This window comes from Mesoplodon bidens, assembly GCF_964165515.1.
Source record: "Mesoplodon bidens genome assembly, chromosome: 14".
Classification (NCBI taxonomy): domain Eukaryota; kingdom Metazoa; phylum Chordata; class Mammalia; order Artiodactyla; family Ziphiidae; genus Mesoplodon; species Mesoplodon bidens.
Genome location: NC_138170.1, coordinates 42,756,262 through 42,774,051, shown reverse-complemented (window position 1 = coordinate 42,774,051; position 17,790 = coordinate 42,756,262). Strand labels below are relative to the sequence as shown.

Below are 17,790 nucleotides of genomic sequence, written 5' to 3'. Positions count from 1 at the left end.
TAATCACATGGTTTGACCAGGTGGCATCTAAGTTTAGAATCCTATTATTATTAAAAGGAAGCGTATGTAATGGTTGATTTTAAGTTTAGAGGGGATGGAGATTGCAAGCTGTCAAAAAAAAAAAACACAACTATTTAAGAGGGAAATTTGGCAGCTGAAGTGAAGTTATTCTCCTTTTTGAGAAGTCTTAACAACCAAGAGGTCTCTCCTAACTGCTGTCAGAAAACAACACTGCCCAGTCAGAGATGCAGCATGAAGTTTGAGAATCCAGGTATGGGCACTGGAATGGTGAAGTGATGGAAATGACTAGTTCAGTCCTCATTATTGAGGCTTACTGAGTAAGAACATGTGAATTTCCTGGAAGCATGTTTGGAAGTGGGGAAACTCATGGCTGGACTTTTTTTGCTAGTGAAACAAGGTAAAATGACTTTCAGTTTAACATGAGAAATAATACTTCAGTTAGAATCAGTGGAAAAGAGTAAAACATGCACAATTTAACAGTGAATACTAAAAAAAATTTATTTTGAATTGTAATTCAAAAAAGTTTTAGCTAAATTGGGTTTTTTCTCATGTCCTTGTCCCCAGTAACGAACCGTCATTTTGAAGACCTGTTTTGGGGTAGGAACTATAGTTTTTTTTCACCAATGTCCAGTGCTTCCCAACAGCCACTACATACAAAGAATACTCAAATGCTTTTAAAAGTTTGGCAAATAGAGTCACCTTTTCTCTCAGTGCAGCTCTGGCATAAGGAATAGCTACAGTTTTTAAAGCTGGAAAAACACCTTGTTTCAATATCCCAGTTTTATGGATAAAGAAACCAAGGTCCTAAAAAGCTAAGTCTCACAGCTAGTTAAGGCTAGAACTGAGACTAGAACCCTGGTTCTTCTGTGCTTCATCAGGCTGTTAGATGTTGGAAGAAATTACCATAGAAGTTGCTCAATGAAGTTTGCTGCTGAATAATTATGATTCTGATGATGAATTATTTTCATAATTCTCATCTATGGGAGCTGGTTTAAATCAGTGATTCTCATGGAGGAGGGGAGGAGGGAGTCATGTGTAGTTTAAAAACAAAGCACAGCTTTGTCTTACTGCTTTGGTTTGTTTTCAGTGATGATATTTACTTTATTTTGCATTTCAAATTACATTTAAAGAGTGCATGAGATTTTTATGTTTACTGAGGACAGTTGTACCTGTAAAGGAACTCATGTGTTAGCTTTTCAAAGTTCTTTCCAGGACTCTGCTTCTGTGAATGAAAAATGATTTTTCACTTGCTGTTCATTTTAGTTAAAAATGAAATTAAAAATGGGTGATTTAGGCTGTAAAATTAGTAGATGAATAGTCTAGGAATCTATATGTCTAGGATAGACATGTAACAGTCTAATAGCCTAATAATAGTCTAATAATGTCTAATAGTCTAGGATTATATTCCTACTCTATGAATAGTCTAGGAATTAGTAGATGAATAGTCAGATAAAACAAAATTGCAGGTGGAAGCAACCTATCAACTATAGTCTATCCACTGATGAATGGATAAACAAATGTGGTATATTTATACAATGGAATATTATTCAGTCATAAAAAAGAATGAAGTCTGGTACATGCTACAACATGGCTGAACTTTCACGACATTATATTAAGTGAAAGAAGCCAGAAACAAAAGGCCACTTACTTTATGATTCTAGTTGTATGAAGTGTCTAGAACAGGCAAATTCATAAAGACAGAAAGTAGATTAGTGGTAACACCAGAACTTGTGGGAGGGGGGAATGAGGAATGACTGCTAATGGGTATGGGATTTATTTTTGAGTGACGAAAATGTTATGGAACTAGATAGTAGTGATATTTGCATAACATTGCAATCTGAATTGTACACTTTAAAATGGTGAATTTTATGTGTATTTTACAATTAAAAAAAGAAAAGGGATTGCATCAGTGACACTAGTTTATCAACCCTTTCATGTCTTTATGATTTGTGAATAAGACTAAACTTTGGGATGAAAGGGAAACCATCTTGTTTGCAGTTAATGGCTTCTGTAGGTCCAAAAAAATATCTAAAATATATTATTATTTTATCATAGATTATATTTAAATTATATAAATTATAATGTATAAATTATTTATAGAATATATTATTATAGAAGTATATATAATCTATATGTAATCTATGTTCCTTAATATATAGATTATATATACTTCTATAATTATATATATGTTTAGAGGTGGGGGTGGAGGGTCAGGACTTATGCATAAATATTTCATAGAGATTCCTGTTTCTCCTACAATCCTCTGTGGAGGTACAGATAAGACTCTGCCTTCTTGCTTAAGAGTAAAAAATCTGTTGTAAGGTCTTAGGCATTTTTTTTTTTTTACTCTTATCATTCCCAGCTCTGACTTGAAAACTGTGTCTATATGTAGAAAAATCACTATATTGATTAAGAATGGAAAAGTTTAGATCAAACCTGAATTTACATGGACTGTAAGTAATCATGTGGACAGGGTGACAACATATGCAACAGTCCTGCTGTGTTGTGGCTGATTGTTTACTCTGCTTCCTTGTCTGACTCCTGGTTACACCTGTTCTCTCATCACTGTTCCAGTGCCCCTGTATCCTTTAAAAGCCCATCCCGTGCCCTATTCACATAAGAAATTTGTGTTTTGTTCCTTGGTCTCTTGGTGAACTTTCTTTTTGACAATTACTGCACATTTTGTCAACTCTTTGAGGAACATCTGTTTATGTGGCAAGGTTATCTGGTTATTCATATGTGCTTTGAAATTGGATGTGAGAGAAAAATTGACTGCATATATTTTTGTGGAATGATTTTAACAGTCTTTTGTTTCCTCAACTTTAGATTGTTTCTTTTTAAAAAAGCAAATAGTTGTTTTTGCTCTGGCAGCTACAAATAATTTTTTCCCAGACACAAAAATTATATTGGCTATTATTAGCTACACAGAAAAAAACCTCTAAAAGAATACTTATTTTTATTTAAAAATATAATACATCAAAGTGAAGCAGTTACATTTTAAACAAACAAGAAGGTATAAAATGTTTTCATAGAGTTAGGAGGGAGGGTAATTTGATTTAGTTCATTGTCAATCTGGATGCCAAGAGTAAGAACCATCACCATTTCTTTACTCTGTTAGCAACAAATATAAAGATGAGAAATTTTAGTTATAAGTTAGTGAAGTTTTAGGGTTTTAATTTTATTCAGAAATCAAAACTTTTTCAGAAAAATAACTTTTCTTCATTTTGCTCCACATCTTGTGGAAGTCCTGAATTCAGGAACGTTATTACATTTATTGAATGTTATGGACTGAATGTTTGTGTTCTCCCAAAATTCATATGTTGAAGTCCTAACTCCCAATGTGATGGTATTAGAACCTGAGGCCTTGGGGAAGTACTTAGGTCATGAGGGTGGAGCCCTCATGAATGGGATTAGTTCTCTTGCTCTCTTTCTGCCATGTGAGGATATGAGTCTGCAACCTAGAAGAGGGTTCTCACCAGAACCTGACCATGCTGGCAACCTGATCTTGGATTTCCACCCTCCAGACTGTGAGAAATACATTTCTGTTGTTTATAAGCCACCCAGTCTATAATATTTTGTTATAGCAACTCAAACTGACTAGTACACCGAGTTTGCTTCTTTAGGTCAACTCCAAAGTGGTTTAGAAAGAATTTGTTTTCTCATCTCCTCCCCATAGATTTCTCAATATAATGATTTTCTAGGGGATATCTTATTCATTTGGGGAATTTTGATTACTGTCCTTTTTTACATTCATAACAAAAATTTCTGACAAAATTTAAAATATCTTATAGAAACCACTATACTATGTGATAATGATTTACTACTATGTAATAAACAACTACATTTAGACTGATCATGAAAATAAAAACCAACACAAGTATGATAGATCCTCATTTTCTAAAGAAATATATCTTTATTGACTTTTTCCATTTTCTTACAAGCAGTTAAAAAACTCATTCTTGAACTTGCATGCTGTTCAATATTATGGCTCTCTCCTTATGAGACTATCTGTGGAGCTATAGTAAGTTTCCTTAAGCACCACAGAAGACAATCATTGCTTGGTCCCACTTTTACAGAAAAGAATCCAAGTTTCACCGGAAAGAGTATGCTTAGCTCTCTTGAAGAAGACCAGTTTAGTGGATTAATGTCTAATTTACATACAGTAATAAAGACAAACTTTGAATCTTTACAGATTAAATGCCCACTTTATACCATGGTGTAATTGTTTGAATTATTGGTGAGTGTACAGTATATAGATGTAGATGTACTAGATATGTCTATAAATAAAATAGTGCTTTAAGATAACAATATTCTTTGGCTGATTTAAATGCCTATAGTGGACTCCTTTAAAAGACTAAAATGAAAATGGTCCCACTATTATTGTCAATCTTAACACTGAGCTGGTGCGGAAGGTTCCCATACTATTGACTGTCAGCATCTCCAGGTCCACTATATATTCTCTTGGTCCTGATAGTGACTTCACCAGCACAAGCATTGCACTTACAGGACTTGTTTGCTAAAATAAAAGAAAAAAGAGGGAGTGAGAGAATAATTTTTCTTGTATTGCAGTTTCTATTATTTGTGAATACACTTGCTATAAGAATTAGGGGAAGAAATTTTTTTTTAATTTATTTATTTATTTTTGGCTGCGTTGGGTCTTCATTGCTGCGTGTGGGCTTTCTCTAGTTGTGGCGAGTAGGGGCTACTCTTTCAGTGCTGTGCACAGGCTTCTCATTGTGGTGGCTTCTCTTGTTGCGGAGCATGGGCTCTAGGTGCGTGGACTTCAGTAGTTGTGGTACGCGGGCTCAGTAGTTGTGGCTCATGGCCTCTAGAGCGCAGGCTCAGTAGTTGTGGTGCACAGGCTTAGTTGCTCCGCAGCATGTGGAATCTTCCCGGACCAGGGCTCCAACCCATGTCCCCTGCGTTGGCAGGCAGATTCTTAACCACTGTGCCACCAGGGAAGCCCAAGTGAAGAATTTTGAGGTAGGATTAAAGTCACTACTTAGTCCCTTCTTGGTTCTAATCCTTTTGGATCTTATCCCTTATCCACACATAGTCATTAGTTCCAGATACAGGGACCTGCTTTCTTTTGATAGTTCTTTGTTTTCTACTCATCCCTCTCTGTTAATGTTTCTCTTCACTTTTATTGAGTAGTTCTAGCCTTTATAGAGACTGGAGTTCATGTGAGAATCTGATAATTTTTTGAACTGATAAAGTTGTCATCTTTCACTTCTCAATATTGTGGATCTGTCTACATTCTAGTAGGTGAAGAGGCATGTAAGTAGTTAATTTCAATAGAATATGGCAAATGCTAAGATATACGGGGATATGCAGGGTATATATGAAGATACACAGAGGTGTGTACTCACAGAGAAAAACAGAGGGACCCTGAAGCATTGAGGGAAGGCCTTTGAATGCCTGAGGACAGTCACCCAGAATAACTGGGAGTTTTTTAAAGAAGGATGTTCTGGAGAACTGGATGCAGTTTCACTTTGATGAACAATGTGATGGGTGCTGGAGAGTGCAGGGAGATGAGTTTGGACAGGCAGGCAGGTAGATGTGTGAATCTGAATGCCAAGAGGAGGGCAGGGATAGAAACAGTGGATTAGGATTTAGCATTCACGTCAATAGGTGGACATTGGGCCTCCCTGGTGGCGCAGTGGTTGAGAGTCCGCCTGCCGATGCAGGGGATACAGGTTCGTGCCCCGGTCTGGGAAGATCCCACATGCCGTGGAGCGGCTAGGCCCGTGAGCCATGGCCACTGAGCCTGCGCGTCCAGAGCCTGTGCTCCGCAACGGGAGAGGCCACAACAGTGAGAGGCCCGCATACCGCAAAAAAAAAAAAAAAAAAATAGGTGGACATTAAACCAAGGAAGAGAATGTTTATGTGATAAGACTGGGTCTGTGAGATTCCAACATTTAAGGAATGGGCAGAAGAGAAGCCATTGAAGGAAGCTGAGAAGAAATAGATAATTAAGTGGTAAACAGATGAATGGCAAGCAGTATCCAATACAGCAGGGGAGGATGAGGGTGACTGGAACTGAAAAATGCCTCTGGATGTAGCAGTACGGATGCTGTTGGTGGCTTTTTTCCAGAGCAATTTCAGTAGGGTAGTGGGAATAGAAGACAGAAGAGTAACTAGGAAATAAGAAAATAGAGACTGTGACTACACACTGTGCTTTAAGAACCTTGGCTAGGAAGGGAGAAGAGAGAGAGGAGGCAACATCTAGAGGGAAAACAAGTTAAATATGTAGGAGGTATATTAGAGTTTGATAGAACAAGGTTCCAGAGGAAATGGAGTGAAGAATACAGGTGGTGGGTTGGCCTTGATTGATAGAAGTGAAACCTTGTCTTTGGAAAATTCAAAGGAGAAGGTTAGAAGGGGAACACATGGACTTAAGTTTGCAAGGGATGGGATGGGAAGTTCAAGTAATTTATGCCATTGGTTTCAGTGGTTTCAGAAGAGTAGGAGATGAGGTCACCTACTGAAAATGAAGGGTATAAGAACTTAAAGAGTATGGGGACATTTGCAATCAGTGGCTGAAGAGAAGAAATAAAAGAAAGTAATAGGATTGTTGAGGACACATCTGAAGTTGGAGATTTATAGTATTACCAATCTGTGCTGACAAGCTGGGTGTGAAAATAGATGTGGATTATGTGATTGATCTAGAGTTGTTGGACAGGGAATTGAGGTGTTGGTGACAGAGTAGTTCCAGGGTCCACCAAGAAGTTGATCAAGTGGAAGAAAATGGTGGGTGAGGGATCAGAGGACTAGCATCACTGTGAGGGTGAAGAGCAGATAGAGTGGGAGTGAGGGCATGAAAAAGAGGAAAGAGAATCAGTCACTGAGGGGGTCACCTGAGACTAAGATGATGATGTGGAACTGTTCTGCATGATAACAAAGTCCAGCATGTAGCCATGGGGTGGTGGCAGAGTGACATGAAGCTGAAGGTCATGGGGGATGAGATGGCCAGAGAACTGTAGGCTGAGGTAATGGATGACTATAATAGTGCCCAGATCTAAGTGATCTCACCTACTTCCTACATACTCTGCCTGAGTGATCTCATCCATAGCCATGGCTTCAATTATCACATATCTGCCAGTGACTTAAAAGTCTATATTATGAATTCCAAGCCCACATATCCAATTCTCTACTCATCTTTACTTGGATGTCTCATGGTGACCAGGACTCAGTATGCCCAAACTGAACTCCTCACCTTCCTCTCTCCACTGGCTCCTCCTTCCTTATCTCAGTAAATGGTACCACCATTTGCTGTTGCTCAAGACAGAAACTTGTAGGTTATCCTTGACGCTTCCTTCTCCTCCACCTCCCCATAGCAAATGGGTTACCAAGCCATGTGTTTCTTCCTATATCTTCATAAATCTGTCCACTTCTTTTGGACTCACTGCTACCACACTAGTCCCCCATCTTTTGAGCTACTTACTGGTCTCTCCATTTCCATTCTTGCTCTACTCCAATCCAGGCTCTACAGTGCAGCCAGGTATCTTTTTTAACATGAAAATCTGATAGCAACTCCTCTACTTGAAACCCTTAGTATGGTCTGTCAGGCATTGTGTGATCTAGGCCCTGCTCATCTCTCCAGGTCCCTCTCAAGCCACTCTGCCTGTAGCACCTGGAGTTCCAGATTAACTTGTCTGCTTTTTATTCCTTCCATTTGCTAGTCTTTTGTTGCTAGTCTTCAGCTGAAATCTACTTCTTCCAGGAAGCTCCCAGACCACTGCTGTCTTGGTTAGGGGTTAACTTGTGGTGTACTCATGAACAATCTGCAGTGCTCAGTTGTACCGTTCAGCATACTTGTGAACACTTGTTCGATGTCTCAACTATAAGCCCCACTGGGGCAGGAATTGGCTTGGTTTTATTCACTGCTATGTCTCTAGAACCTAGCATGGTGCTTGCCTCTTATAGGTAACAGTGATACCTTGAAGATGTTGATTGAATTAATTTATTCATTTAAAAATATTTTTTGAGCACCTGCAATGTGCCAGGTACCATTCATTCTATGTGCTGTGCATACCAGAGTGAACAGACAGGTAATGTCTCTGTTTATTGCACTCACACTCTAGTAGGTAGTAGGTGACAGACAAATAAATACTATGCAAGGTGGTGATAAGGGCTGTGAAGAAAAATAAATCTCAGTAAGGAAGGATAGATATTGGTCAGTGTGGGTGGAGGATGGTATTCTACCTTTAATTTCATGTATTACTTCTTTCTAATACGTTCCCTTTTCTAGGGAAGAAGATTGTCTCAGTATTGTCCCAAAAGGAATATAAATAAAATCCTATATCCCACAGATCCTTTCAAGGATAAGGTCCAGCCTCATGTTTCTCAAGCAACATTCTTTGACTGTTGCAGCCCACATTAATTGTTGGATGTCTTGGAGCATGGAGTTAAACACAAATTTGTCCTCTGCTTTTTTCATAGATGTTAACTATGCCACAAAGTAATATTTAAAGCTCTTTGAAGTAAGGAACTGTGCATTACATGCACCTAGCATGAAGCTGAGTATATAACAGGTGCTTAATTAAGGCCTGCTGATGGAGTCTTATGATTAAATGCCCTCTCTGCAAGTGGAATTTCAGTGGAAAAATTTTGTAGGATTTGATCCAACTATTTTTTGAATTATGTGATAATAAATAGTCTTGAAATATCTTCCTATTTTAAATGCTATTTTGGTTTCAAATAGTAGTATTTAATTCTGGGATTATCAAAATTGGCAATGTTTTATATCATTCATAAAAAAGGATTTTACTTGAGAAAAACACTGTATTTATATCTGAAAATATCAAGTCAATAAGTTCACTGATATGAATCATAAAACTTTAAAAGTGCCACGTTTATTGCAAAAAAAAAACCCATGCAGGTACTTTGCTTAACTCTTTGTTGATTCTGCTAGGAAATTTTATTTTCTTAAATTATGGCTAAGAGTTCAAAATGGAAAATTATTTTTAAAGACGATTTTGAGATGAACCTATTTTACTGCCATGGGTTACAAATAATGTTATTTCTTTGGGTTAAAATTATTAAATTGTTATTATCTGAACTGTGTGAAATTCATTTAGAGTAAACTTCTTACAAATATCTAGTATATCTCAAATTTAAACATCAAATGTTTAAGAAGTTTATTTTTAGTTATTAGAAAAAAGAATAGTAATAGATTGTATTTTGGGTTGGGTTTTTCTCTTCAGAAGTTGGTCATGAGAGATTAATCATTTCTAATTTACTGGCAAAGAAACAGAGTCACATAATTCTGGAGCTGGAAGGGAACTTAATATATCAAAGAACAGGATAAACGAGTAAACATTAAAAATCTGTAAACTTTACCACGAGGATGAATTTCCCAATTTACTTTTCATATTCTCAAAATGAAATATTGACCTTAAAATCTGATTAAAAATGAAGAGTGCCCAAAGGAGTTTTGAGAAAATTGGAACTGGATGAATAACATCCTTAGCGTGAAAGACTTACCGTAACCCTGCAAACTGCTTGGTGGGGTGCCATCATTTTCACATGAAGTGGTGAGCCGTATTTGAAATATGTCGGAATTTTAACCTAAAATGAACTTGCTAAGATTTTGCATGGGGGACTGGAAGGCTGAGGCACTGGAGTCAGGGAGATTTGCTGGGAAGCCCTTGGAGGGATTAGAGAGGTGCTAAGAGCCAGTTTAAAGGAAGAGAAGCAGAGACACAAGGAAACATAGATAACCCAGGGGACACTGTGGAGAGAGAAATGGCAGAATTCAGAGAAAGATTTCATATAGGCAATGAAAGAAAGGGAAAACATAAACGTGACCTCACATTGCCTGCCTGGAAATTTGCAAGAATGGTACAACTATCTGTTGTACACATGGTGCGGGGGGTGGGGAGTTGGGGTCACTTCTCAGATATTTCTGGGTGTTAGTTTTGGTGCAGATGTAAATAATCTTGCGAATGTAACAATAAGGAATTCAGCGTTTTTGAAAAGCTCTCCAGGAATTATTTTTTTTACGTACTACTAAATAGCTATCACTGATTTGTGGTATCTGTTTGAGGGGTGTGTGTGTGTGTGTGTGTGTGTGTGTGTAGGCTTGTGTTTTGGTGGTCACACACAACTCTGCTAGAGTGTGCAACTTTTATCTGAATGACTTTAGAGAAGCTACTTCATCTCCCTGAGTCTTACTTTTCTTTTCTGTAAAATATGGAGATAAATATTAATCTGACCAAGTATTACCAAGAGGATTAAATGAGATAATGCACACTGGAAGGACTTACAATGCCTGCACATAAAAACTCTTTAAATGTTAGCTTTCTTTCTATGTGAATAACTACCAAACAACAACAACAAACTTGGAACTTTCTCAAAAGCTAAGGCTGCCCTCAGGATACTTACTCTTAGGTAGAACTCTCTATTTTCATTTCCAGATTTAATCCGAAAAGTATTGATAGTGTTGGGATAAATGGTTGTGGCCTGTATCTGGAAGATGTCAGATGGCACAGACCTATCAGATCGGATGCTCATGTATTTGTGGACTATGGATTGGGGAAGTTCTCGGCACAGCGCGTTTGAGACTGGGCAAACACATCGGCTGCAGAGACAAACAAAAGTATTCATCAGTTAGTCTTGGTAAAACCAGAAGATTCTCAGTTTCAAAAGTTCTGATTTTTCTTACTTCTCTGATGTTAGAACGTAAGGATCTTGACAAGGATTTCGTGGGTAACAACGGAAGCCGCCATGATAATTCCAACACATTTCATCTTCCCGACATTCATTTGTGGTCTCACACTCATTTATATCTGTAGAGATGTAGAGTCGAAGAGTTTACTGATATAAGTAAATTGCATAAGTGGCAGATTCTAGTTTGCCACTGGAAGGAGGCGTATAAGAATCTGGACTGTGTTTAATTTGCTTTTAGACACAAGACTTGGTGGGACCTGGGTTCATTGCATTAATTCATGACAGATGTAGTGGAGCCATTCTCTACAGATTAATATGTGTCATTTCATGGTATTTTATCAAGCACCTATTGTTCATCTGTTGAATTCAAAGCCAAATGCTTGCCATTGACTTTGCTTAAATAAAAATGAAAGACACTATTTCTTGCTCTCTGGGGAATTAAGGAAAGCTGAAAGAAAGAGGAGGCCTCTTACCTTGGCCTTGAAAAGGGTGGTGGTTAGATGGGATTTTCAGATTGCAGTGGGGAGGGCCTTCCAGGCTGAGAAAGCAGCAAACAAAAACTATGGAGATGGAAGTTTATTGTCAGGCTCAGAAGCTTGGGAGAGAGGGAAAGGCTGGAATGTGGTTGCAGTAAGCTGTAGCATGCTGCTGGATAGTTAATGTTCTGGGAGTGGATTACACTGTCCATAGGAAGCTGTTCACAGCAAAAGAAGTGAAGCTATGAAGTGTCCTACCATGTAGAGCATGGCTATTTAAAACCATGGGGAAGAAGGGAAATTAAGGAAGGGACTGTCAGTGTCAGCCGTGAGAGGCAACCCAGGAAAAGGCAGTGCAAGGAGGTCAGAGCTAGAGAGGGTCCCAGGAAGGAGGGTTGTGGGAAGGCCAGGATGGACAAAGACTGAATTTAGATTTGGGAATTAGGAGTTCCCAGATGACATCTGAGAGAAGAGTTTACAATGCTAGAGAACCATTACATTTACGACAATGAAAATTATATTAATATCCACATCCCTATGTATGTTTGTCTCCCTTTACATTTGAATAGTGATTAGATTTTATCCAATATAAGCCTTTTCTGAATCATTCCTTCCTCACAATCAGATATTTTCATTCATTAATTTACAGGTAGTCATGGCCTAGTTGCTGGGATATGATCTCTTTCTTCTCTCTGAATTCTTATATCTCATTTTCCTCTTTTGGGGCCTTTATTGCTTTTTGCTTTGCATTATTGAAATCTGCATGTTTGTCTTAATCCTTCTATTAGCTTGTAAGCTCCTGGAGGGCAAAGGCTATTGTACACATCTTTCTATCCCTTTATCACCTAGCATGAGTGCACTGGGGGCACCTGGATTTTAAGAAATATTAAATTGAACCAAGTTGCTCTTCACACAAACCATATGGAGATGGTGAGAAATATATTATCTCTATTTGGCATGAAGGGAAAATAAATAAGGGTTAAGTGGCTGACCCAAGTTCATATAGTTAGTGACAGGCATCTCTCCACTGCAAGGTATTGCATCCTCTAAATGAGAATAATTCCATTCCTTGTCTTTGGAGAAAAAATTTTCTTTTAGCTTCCAAACTGGCAAAAGCTATCTGGAACCCAAGAGGAGACTGGAAAAGCTATGCAGTTTCCAAGAGTCAGTTACAAAAAGTATCTTCTTTTGGACTGGCTATGGCTAAAGAAAGAACTTAGATTCCTCAGAAGAAATCACAACTGACTTGTCCTTTCAATATTTTTCACTTTTTTGAAAAATAAAGATGCTGTTTAGCTACAGGGAAAGTGAAGACTTGTTTGTTATATGGAGTTCAACAGCAGCAAAAGGAAACTTTATGTGATAATTTTATTTATTACTTCCAGTAATTTAGAACCTAGCTTAATCAACTCCTTAATCATTTTGGAAGGTTTTTCAGAAATGATTAATAGTATTAAAATATTTGATGAATGTGTGTCTGTGTATCTGTGTATTCTCTCTCTGTTTCTCTCCTTCCCCACTGTCCCTCTCCCCTCCCCACAACCTGCCACCACACATACACACACAGAGTTTTAATTTTTGCAAGACTGTGGAAATGAGAACAGTTATTTCATCCCCACAATAAACCTTTTGGGGGAAGGTAAGACTCTTTTGGTTTTACTTTAACCTGTGGACAGGGTTGGGAAGGAATGGTTTCAGTGGGGGAAACCGATTATTTTGTACCCTAAAAGAATGGTAAGTCTCTTTCACAAAAAATGTTTTAGTTTAACCAAACATTCTTCAATATATAACACTAATGAATCTCCTATTTGCAATTCCACTGCATTTTCACCTTTCGTTATAACAGATATAAATAGAGTAGGCTGGTAAGATTCCACTGAATGTTAACTTGTTTCTGTCTTTTGCTGGGTGTCAAATCCATTTATGATCAGAAACACATAGACATTTGTTTCAGGACTCCAGGGAAATTGGTTAAGGAATCCCACTGGCTAACATTTTCCCGCATGTAATATTCATGTTAAAAGTCTCAATTAGGGTTCAGAAAGTAAAACCATTGGAATGCAATGTTTCTCCACAATTAACATTACAGAGTCTCTAGTAATGTGGAAAGGGGTAGAAAGATGTTTATTGTGCAATGAACTACATTCTGATTATGCTCATATTTAGTGGTTGGATTCTAGTTGAATGATCACATGCATACTATAAAATCTCAGGTCATGGATGTTCCTGTGAATTAATCTTTCCCTGTAAAATCATGATATAGACTGAGAATCCTGAGTGTCTCCTTTCCTTGATCTTTTCCTTTCTTAATATTTTACTGCCCTTCTTCTAGAGAAGATTTGCTACTAGTCATTTATATTGCTGGGTAAATTTCATAAAAACATATTGAACTTTACAGGTTTTATAGTTTATAAATAATTTTTCTGTATGTTATTCCATTTCATTCCCTCAACTCCCGTTTCCAAATGAGAAAGTTGAGGCTCAGAGAAGTTTGATAATTTGTTCAAATTGTATAGATAGAATGCCATACAGCTAGGTCTCAAACAGATTTTGTGTCTTCAAGTTCAGTCAGTTTTTTTTTCACTCTCTCACTGCTTTATGTAAACCTGTGTTTGTACCAATTTTTCCAGGATTATCTAGTTTTAGTTTTACCTGAATAGTCTTTTGCCTGTTAAAGAAATTTTAAGCTACATGCAGGAGGTAGGGAGGAGAGGGTGCACATTTTCAAATCTTTCAAAGAGACTCTGAAATCATACCATGTAGAGAGCCACTTCTTCCACCTACATGTAGCTGTGACAATCACCTGAACATTTATTTTAGAACTGGACCTGAAGACATTAGCTATTTTTGGATTAATAGTTTTTTTACTGAAGTATTCAAGCACTTTTTAATACACATGAAGCTGATTTTCTCAACACTTATATTACTATCCAATTTATAATCCTGGTGTTTTAGAGAATTCAGATCAGTTTGAGGTGTACCTAACCACACATTAAGCTTATGCTCTACACCGAAACTCATGGTGAAATATTTTAATAATTGAATCTTTTCTGGTGGATGATTAGAGGATGTATATCATAGGGATTATGTAGGCTATATAGAAGGCATACCAATATTTTCTTAAAATTATTTATTTTAAGAAAGAAAAATGATTACTTTAAATTTCAAAGAGAGTTAACACTGAATATCCTCTTTATGAGATGTGCATGTCTCATGATCAACAGGGGGAAAAAAAGAGCTCAAATTGTAAAAAATGAAAGTCTGGGATAGAGAATCCTACAACTTCCTCCCTGCTTTTCCTGGTTAAAACTTAACAGATATGAAAACAATAAACTTACCCTGACATGTTCTACTTCTCACCACTTGATATCCCTGGGGGCACATACAAGAGAATTTCCCAGGCTCATTGACACATTGATATTGACACAGGTAGCTCGAGGTTCTGCATTCATCAATGTCTGTTGAACCAGACAAGAGCAATAAGACAGAGTGGAAAACTTACATGTCACTATTTTGGTAATTTTTTTTAACACTGCATACTCTGAAACAGAAATACAATACTTTATAAGAAGCTCAAGTGCAAATTCTAACAATATCAGCTCATTTCCCATAGAGCTTCACAGCACAGAGAGTTTTTCTTACCATCAGTTTTACTCACTTATTGCTGACAGTTTGGCGAATCCTGGAACTAACCATACTAGCTGAACAGACTGAATGAGTTGGCTTGTGTTTGATGATCTTCATGTTGTGCTTGGCAGACCCACCCAGTGATGCAGATTCATATTTGCCTTCTCAGAAATTGGGTGGCTCTGCTCCCAAGTTCATCTGAGTTTTGAACTCCAAGTTCCATCCCTGTGCTAGCTTCTAGAGGTGATGCCCTGGAAGAATGCTTTGCATTTGTCAATGGTGCTGTCCCAAGAAAAGGTGGGAGCGTTTGTGAGGAAGTCGGGAGCATGAAGTGTTAATGGCATCTCCCTCAGGATGTCTTATGCCTTTTGAATTACACAGTGGCAGGCATGACTAGGGGCCAGGTCTCCTGGTTCCTCTTCTAATGTTCCTGACATGCAATCAGCCATTTTTGAACTTAAACATGCATGCCAGTCACCTGGAGTTCTCATTAGATGCAGAATCTGACTCAGTAGGTCTGGGCTGGGGCCTGAGATTCTACAATTCTCACAGGCTCCCAGGAGATGCCACTGCTGTTAGCCATTGCATCACACTTGAGAAACAAGACACTAGAGCACCCTTGCTAATTATCAGACCCAGCCTACATCTAATATTTCAATTATTTTGTTTCTTCTCCTTTCTTTTGAAAACATACTAAAAAGTCAATGTTATAATTGAACTAAATTAACTGGATTTTAGAACAGAATTTCCATGGATAAAAATTTGCTTTCATAAACAGGTACACACTTGGATTAAAGCGACAGCAATCACAGGAAGTGGACCATGATTACTAATTACTTGGACAATATTTTACCTTCACAGTTGAGCCTGTCACTGCTTAGCTCATATCCTTGATTGCACTGACAGATGAATGAACCAAGAATGTTGTAGCATTGCTGAGCACATTGATTGCTGGCATCACATTCATTTATGTCTGAAAGGCAAGGTTATACACATTTATATATCTATGTCTTTAAACATAGCCTTGCTCTTTTGTACCTATGTCATCCGATGATAAGTGAGCAATTCCCTAGCTGGATTCTTTGCTCTGCAGAAGCTCACTGGAGAACATCCATTCAGGTTTCATATTTGTTGGAACAACTTCAAACATCTGTCATATACTTCTTTTAAAAATACCAGAATATTTTTTTTTTCTGGGAATGACAGTTAGTTTGGTGTTTGATGAATCTTTCCAAAAGAATTTAATGATTCTAATAAATATACATTCCAGTATCTATTTTCTTGTATTGTTGTTCAGATGCAAAATGCCAAGTCTATAAATAATTGATATAAGACACATACTAATACGGTCTCTCAGCATGCTGTAGTGAAGATTTATCTGTGCTATTTAGTACTTTTTAAATGGGTCCTGTTAAATTCCATTACAATTATAACATAAGCCTTTGAGACCCATACAGAGTTTTGCAATGCTCTAAGGCACTGAAAATATTGTGAAAAGGCATTTTTCCTGCACTAGATTCTTTCCATGTCATGCCAATCTTAAAATTGTGTGCCGTGACATTGCATCCTGAAAGGGCAGAAGAAGCATGTAAAAATCAGTTGCACTTTCAGCGGAAAGTTTATGTATTTGAACTTGCAGTAACCCCTTTGGCACCTTCAGCATTTATATCACACACTCTTGACTAATTGGTGTGTGTATATCAATTGATCTGTAGTTAAAATTTTTTTTTGATACACTCACAGAAGAGAACTAAAACCAAGGTTAAAATTTTTTTCCATTCACATCTTGATGTGTTTTAAAAAACCAGATTGGTTACTGTCTTTTCAGCTTTATGCAGGGAAGTTGATGGAAACCAGTTCATTCAAGAACATAGAAAACTGGAAATACTGCAGTGTGGCTTGGAAAGACAGAAATCAGTCAGGATGACTGTTTCCAGAAGTCTTACCTACGCAGGTATAGTTGTTTGCTGCCAGTTGAAACCCAGGACTGCACTGGCAATAAAATGATCCTGGCGTGTTCACGCATCTTTGGTGGCAATATGGAGGGATGGTACATTCGTCTATATCTAGGTTATCAATCATACACAAAGAGAACCAAATTATTGACTATCCAAATTACTATCATTGAGCTGTTTAGTCTCAATTTCTCAGCAGAGCATTATATGGAAAACCTATCTAGAGACATCCTTTTAAAAGTAATTATTTTTCTTTTTAAAAAATTAGGGTATCTGTGCTTTAAATACACTTTGGTCTGCCCTCTGCAGTTAAATGAGATGTTAAGAACAAAGACTTCATAAACCTGGTTGGGTTGGTTGAGATTTAAAGAGGGAAAAGTAATTAAAACTATTTCACATATAAGTGAGAATGTCAGGCTGGGAATCTAAAAGCTTATTTATAATGATAGATGTAGAAAAGAACTATGGAAGAATTGAGTGATGTAGCGTAAAACTAATAAAAGGAGGTACGTGCTGTTGCTCAGCTGGTGACCTTGGCGAAGTCACTTAAATGTTCAGTATCTAGGTTTTTTCTTCTGTAAAATGTGGATAGTAATGCTGCGTGTGTATCTTATGAAGTTTCTGTGAGAATCGAGTGAAAGAACGCTATGGAAGGAATGGGACACTAAACAAGTTACTTCTTGAGAGTGCCCCTCTGACACATTGATGATGTGTTCCAGCCTGTGTCCTTCTCGTATAAACATTTCCAACTATAAAATGCTCAATTGAGAACTTGCAAAGTAGGATTAATATTTTAGAAGCATAATAGAATTCCATTAATTGATGATTCTACACTTTGTGACAACTCCAATATGGCACGTGTAATTTAAAATAACAATTATGCACAATCACTGTAATACTATGGAGTGACTATCTCATGGAAAAAATGAAACAAAACAAAACTTTATGCTGAACCCTTCCAGTACTTTAATAACTAAAAGTGTGGAAGGCAGTGTGCTCAAGTGGCTGCAAGGTAATCTGAGTTTGAATCTTCATTCTGG

At 37.4% G+C, this 17,790-nt stretch overlaps 1 protein-coding gene and 1 long non-coding RNA gene across 5 annotated transcripts in view; one reads left to right on the top strand and one right to left on the bottom strand.

The window, feature by feature from the left end:
- LOC308628160 overlaps positions 1-17,790 on the top strand; it is a 211,697-nt gene that overhangs the window by 169,157 nt on the left and 24,750 nt on the right. The gene's annotated exons all lie outside the window — the stretch shown is intronic.
- Positions 3,915-17,790, bottom strand: part of EFEMP1 (EGF containing fibulin extracellular matrix protein 1) — a 69,180-nt gene continuing 55,304 nt past the window's right edge. For all 4 annotated transcript variants that reach the window (XM_081254823.1, XM_081254822.1, XM_081254824.1 and 1 more), the window contains 6 exons: positions 16,742-16,861; positions 15,649-15,768; positions 14,507-14,626; positions 10,688-10,811; positions 10,408-10,603; positions 3,915-4,537 (listed from right to left, as the gene is read on the bottom strand). In XM_081254823.1, the coding sequence (XP_081110949.1) occupies positions 4,376-4,537; positions 10,408-10,603; positions 10,688-10,811; positions 14,507-14,626; positions 15,649-15,768; positions 16,742-16,861 (842 nt within the window). In that variant the 3' untranslated portion in view covers positions 3,915-4,375. The remainder of the gene's footprint in view (positions 4,538-10,407; positions 10,604-10,687; positions 10,812-14,506; positions 14,627-15,648; positions 15,769-16,741; positions 16,862-17,790) is intronic.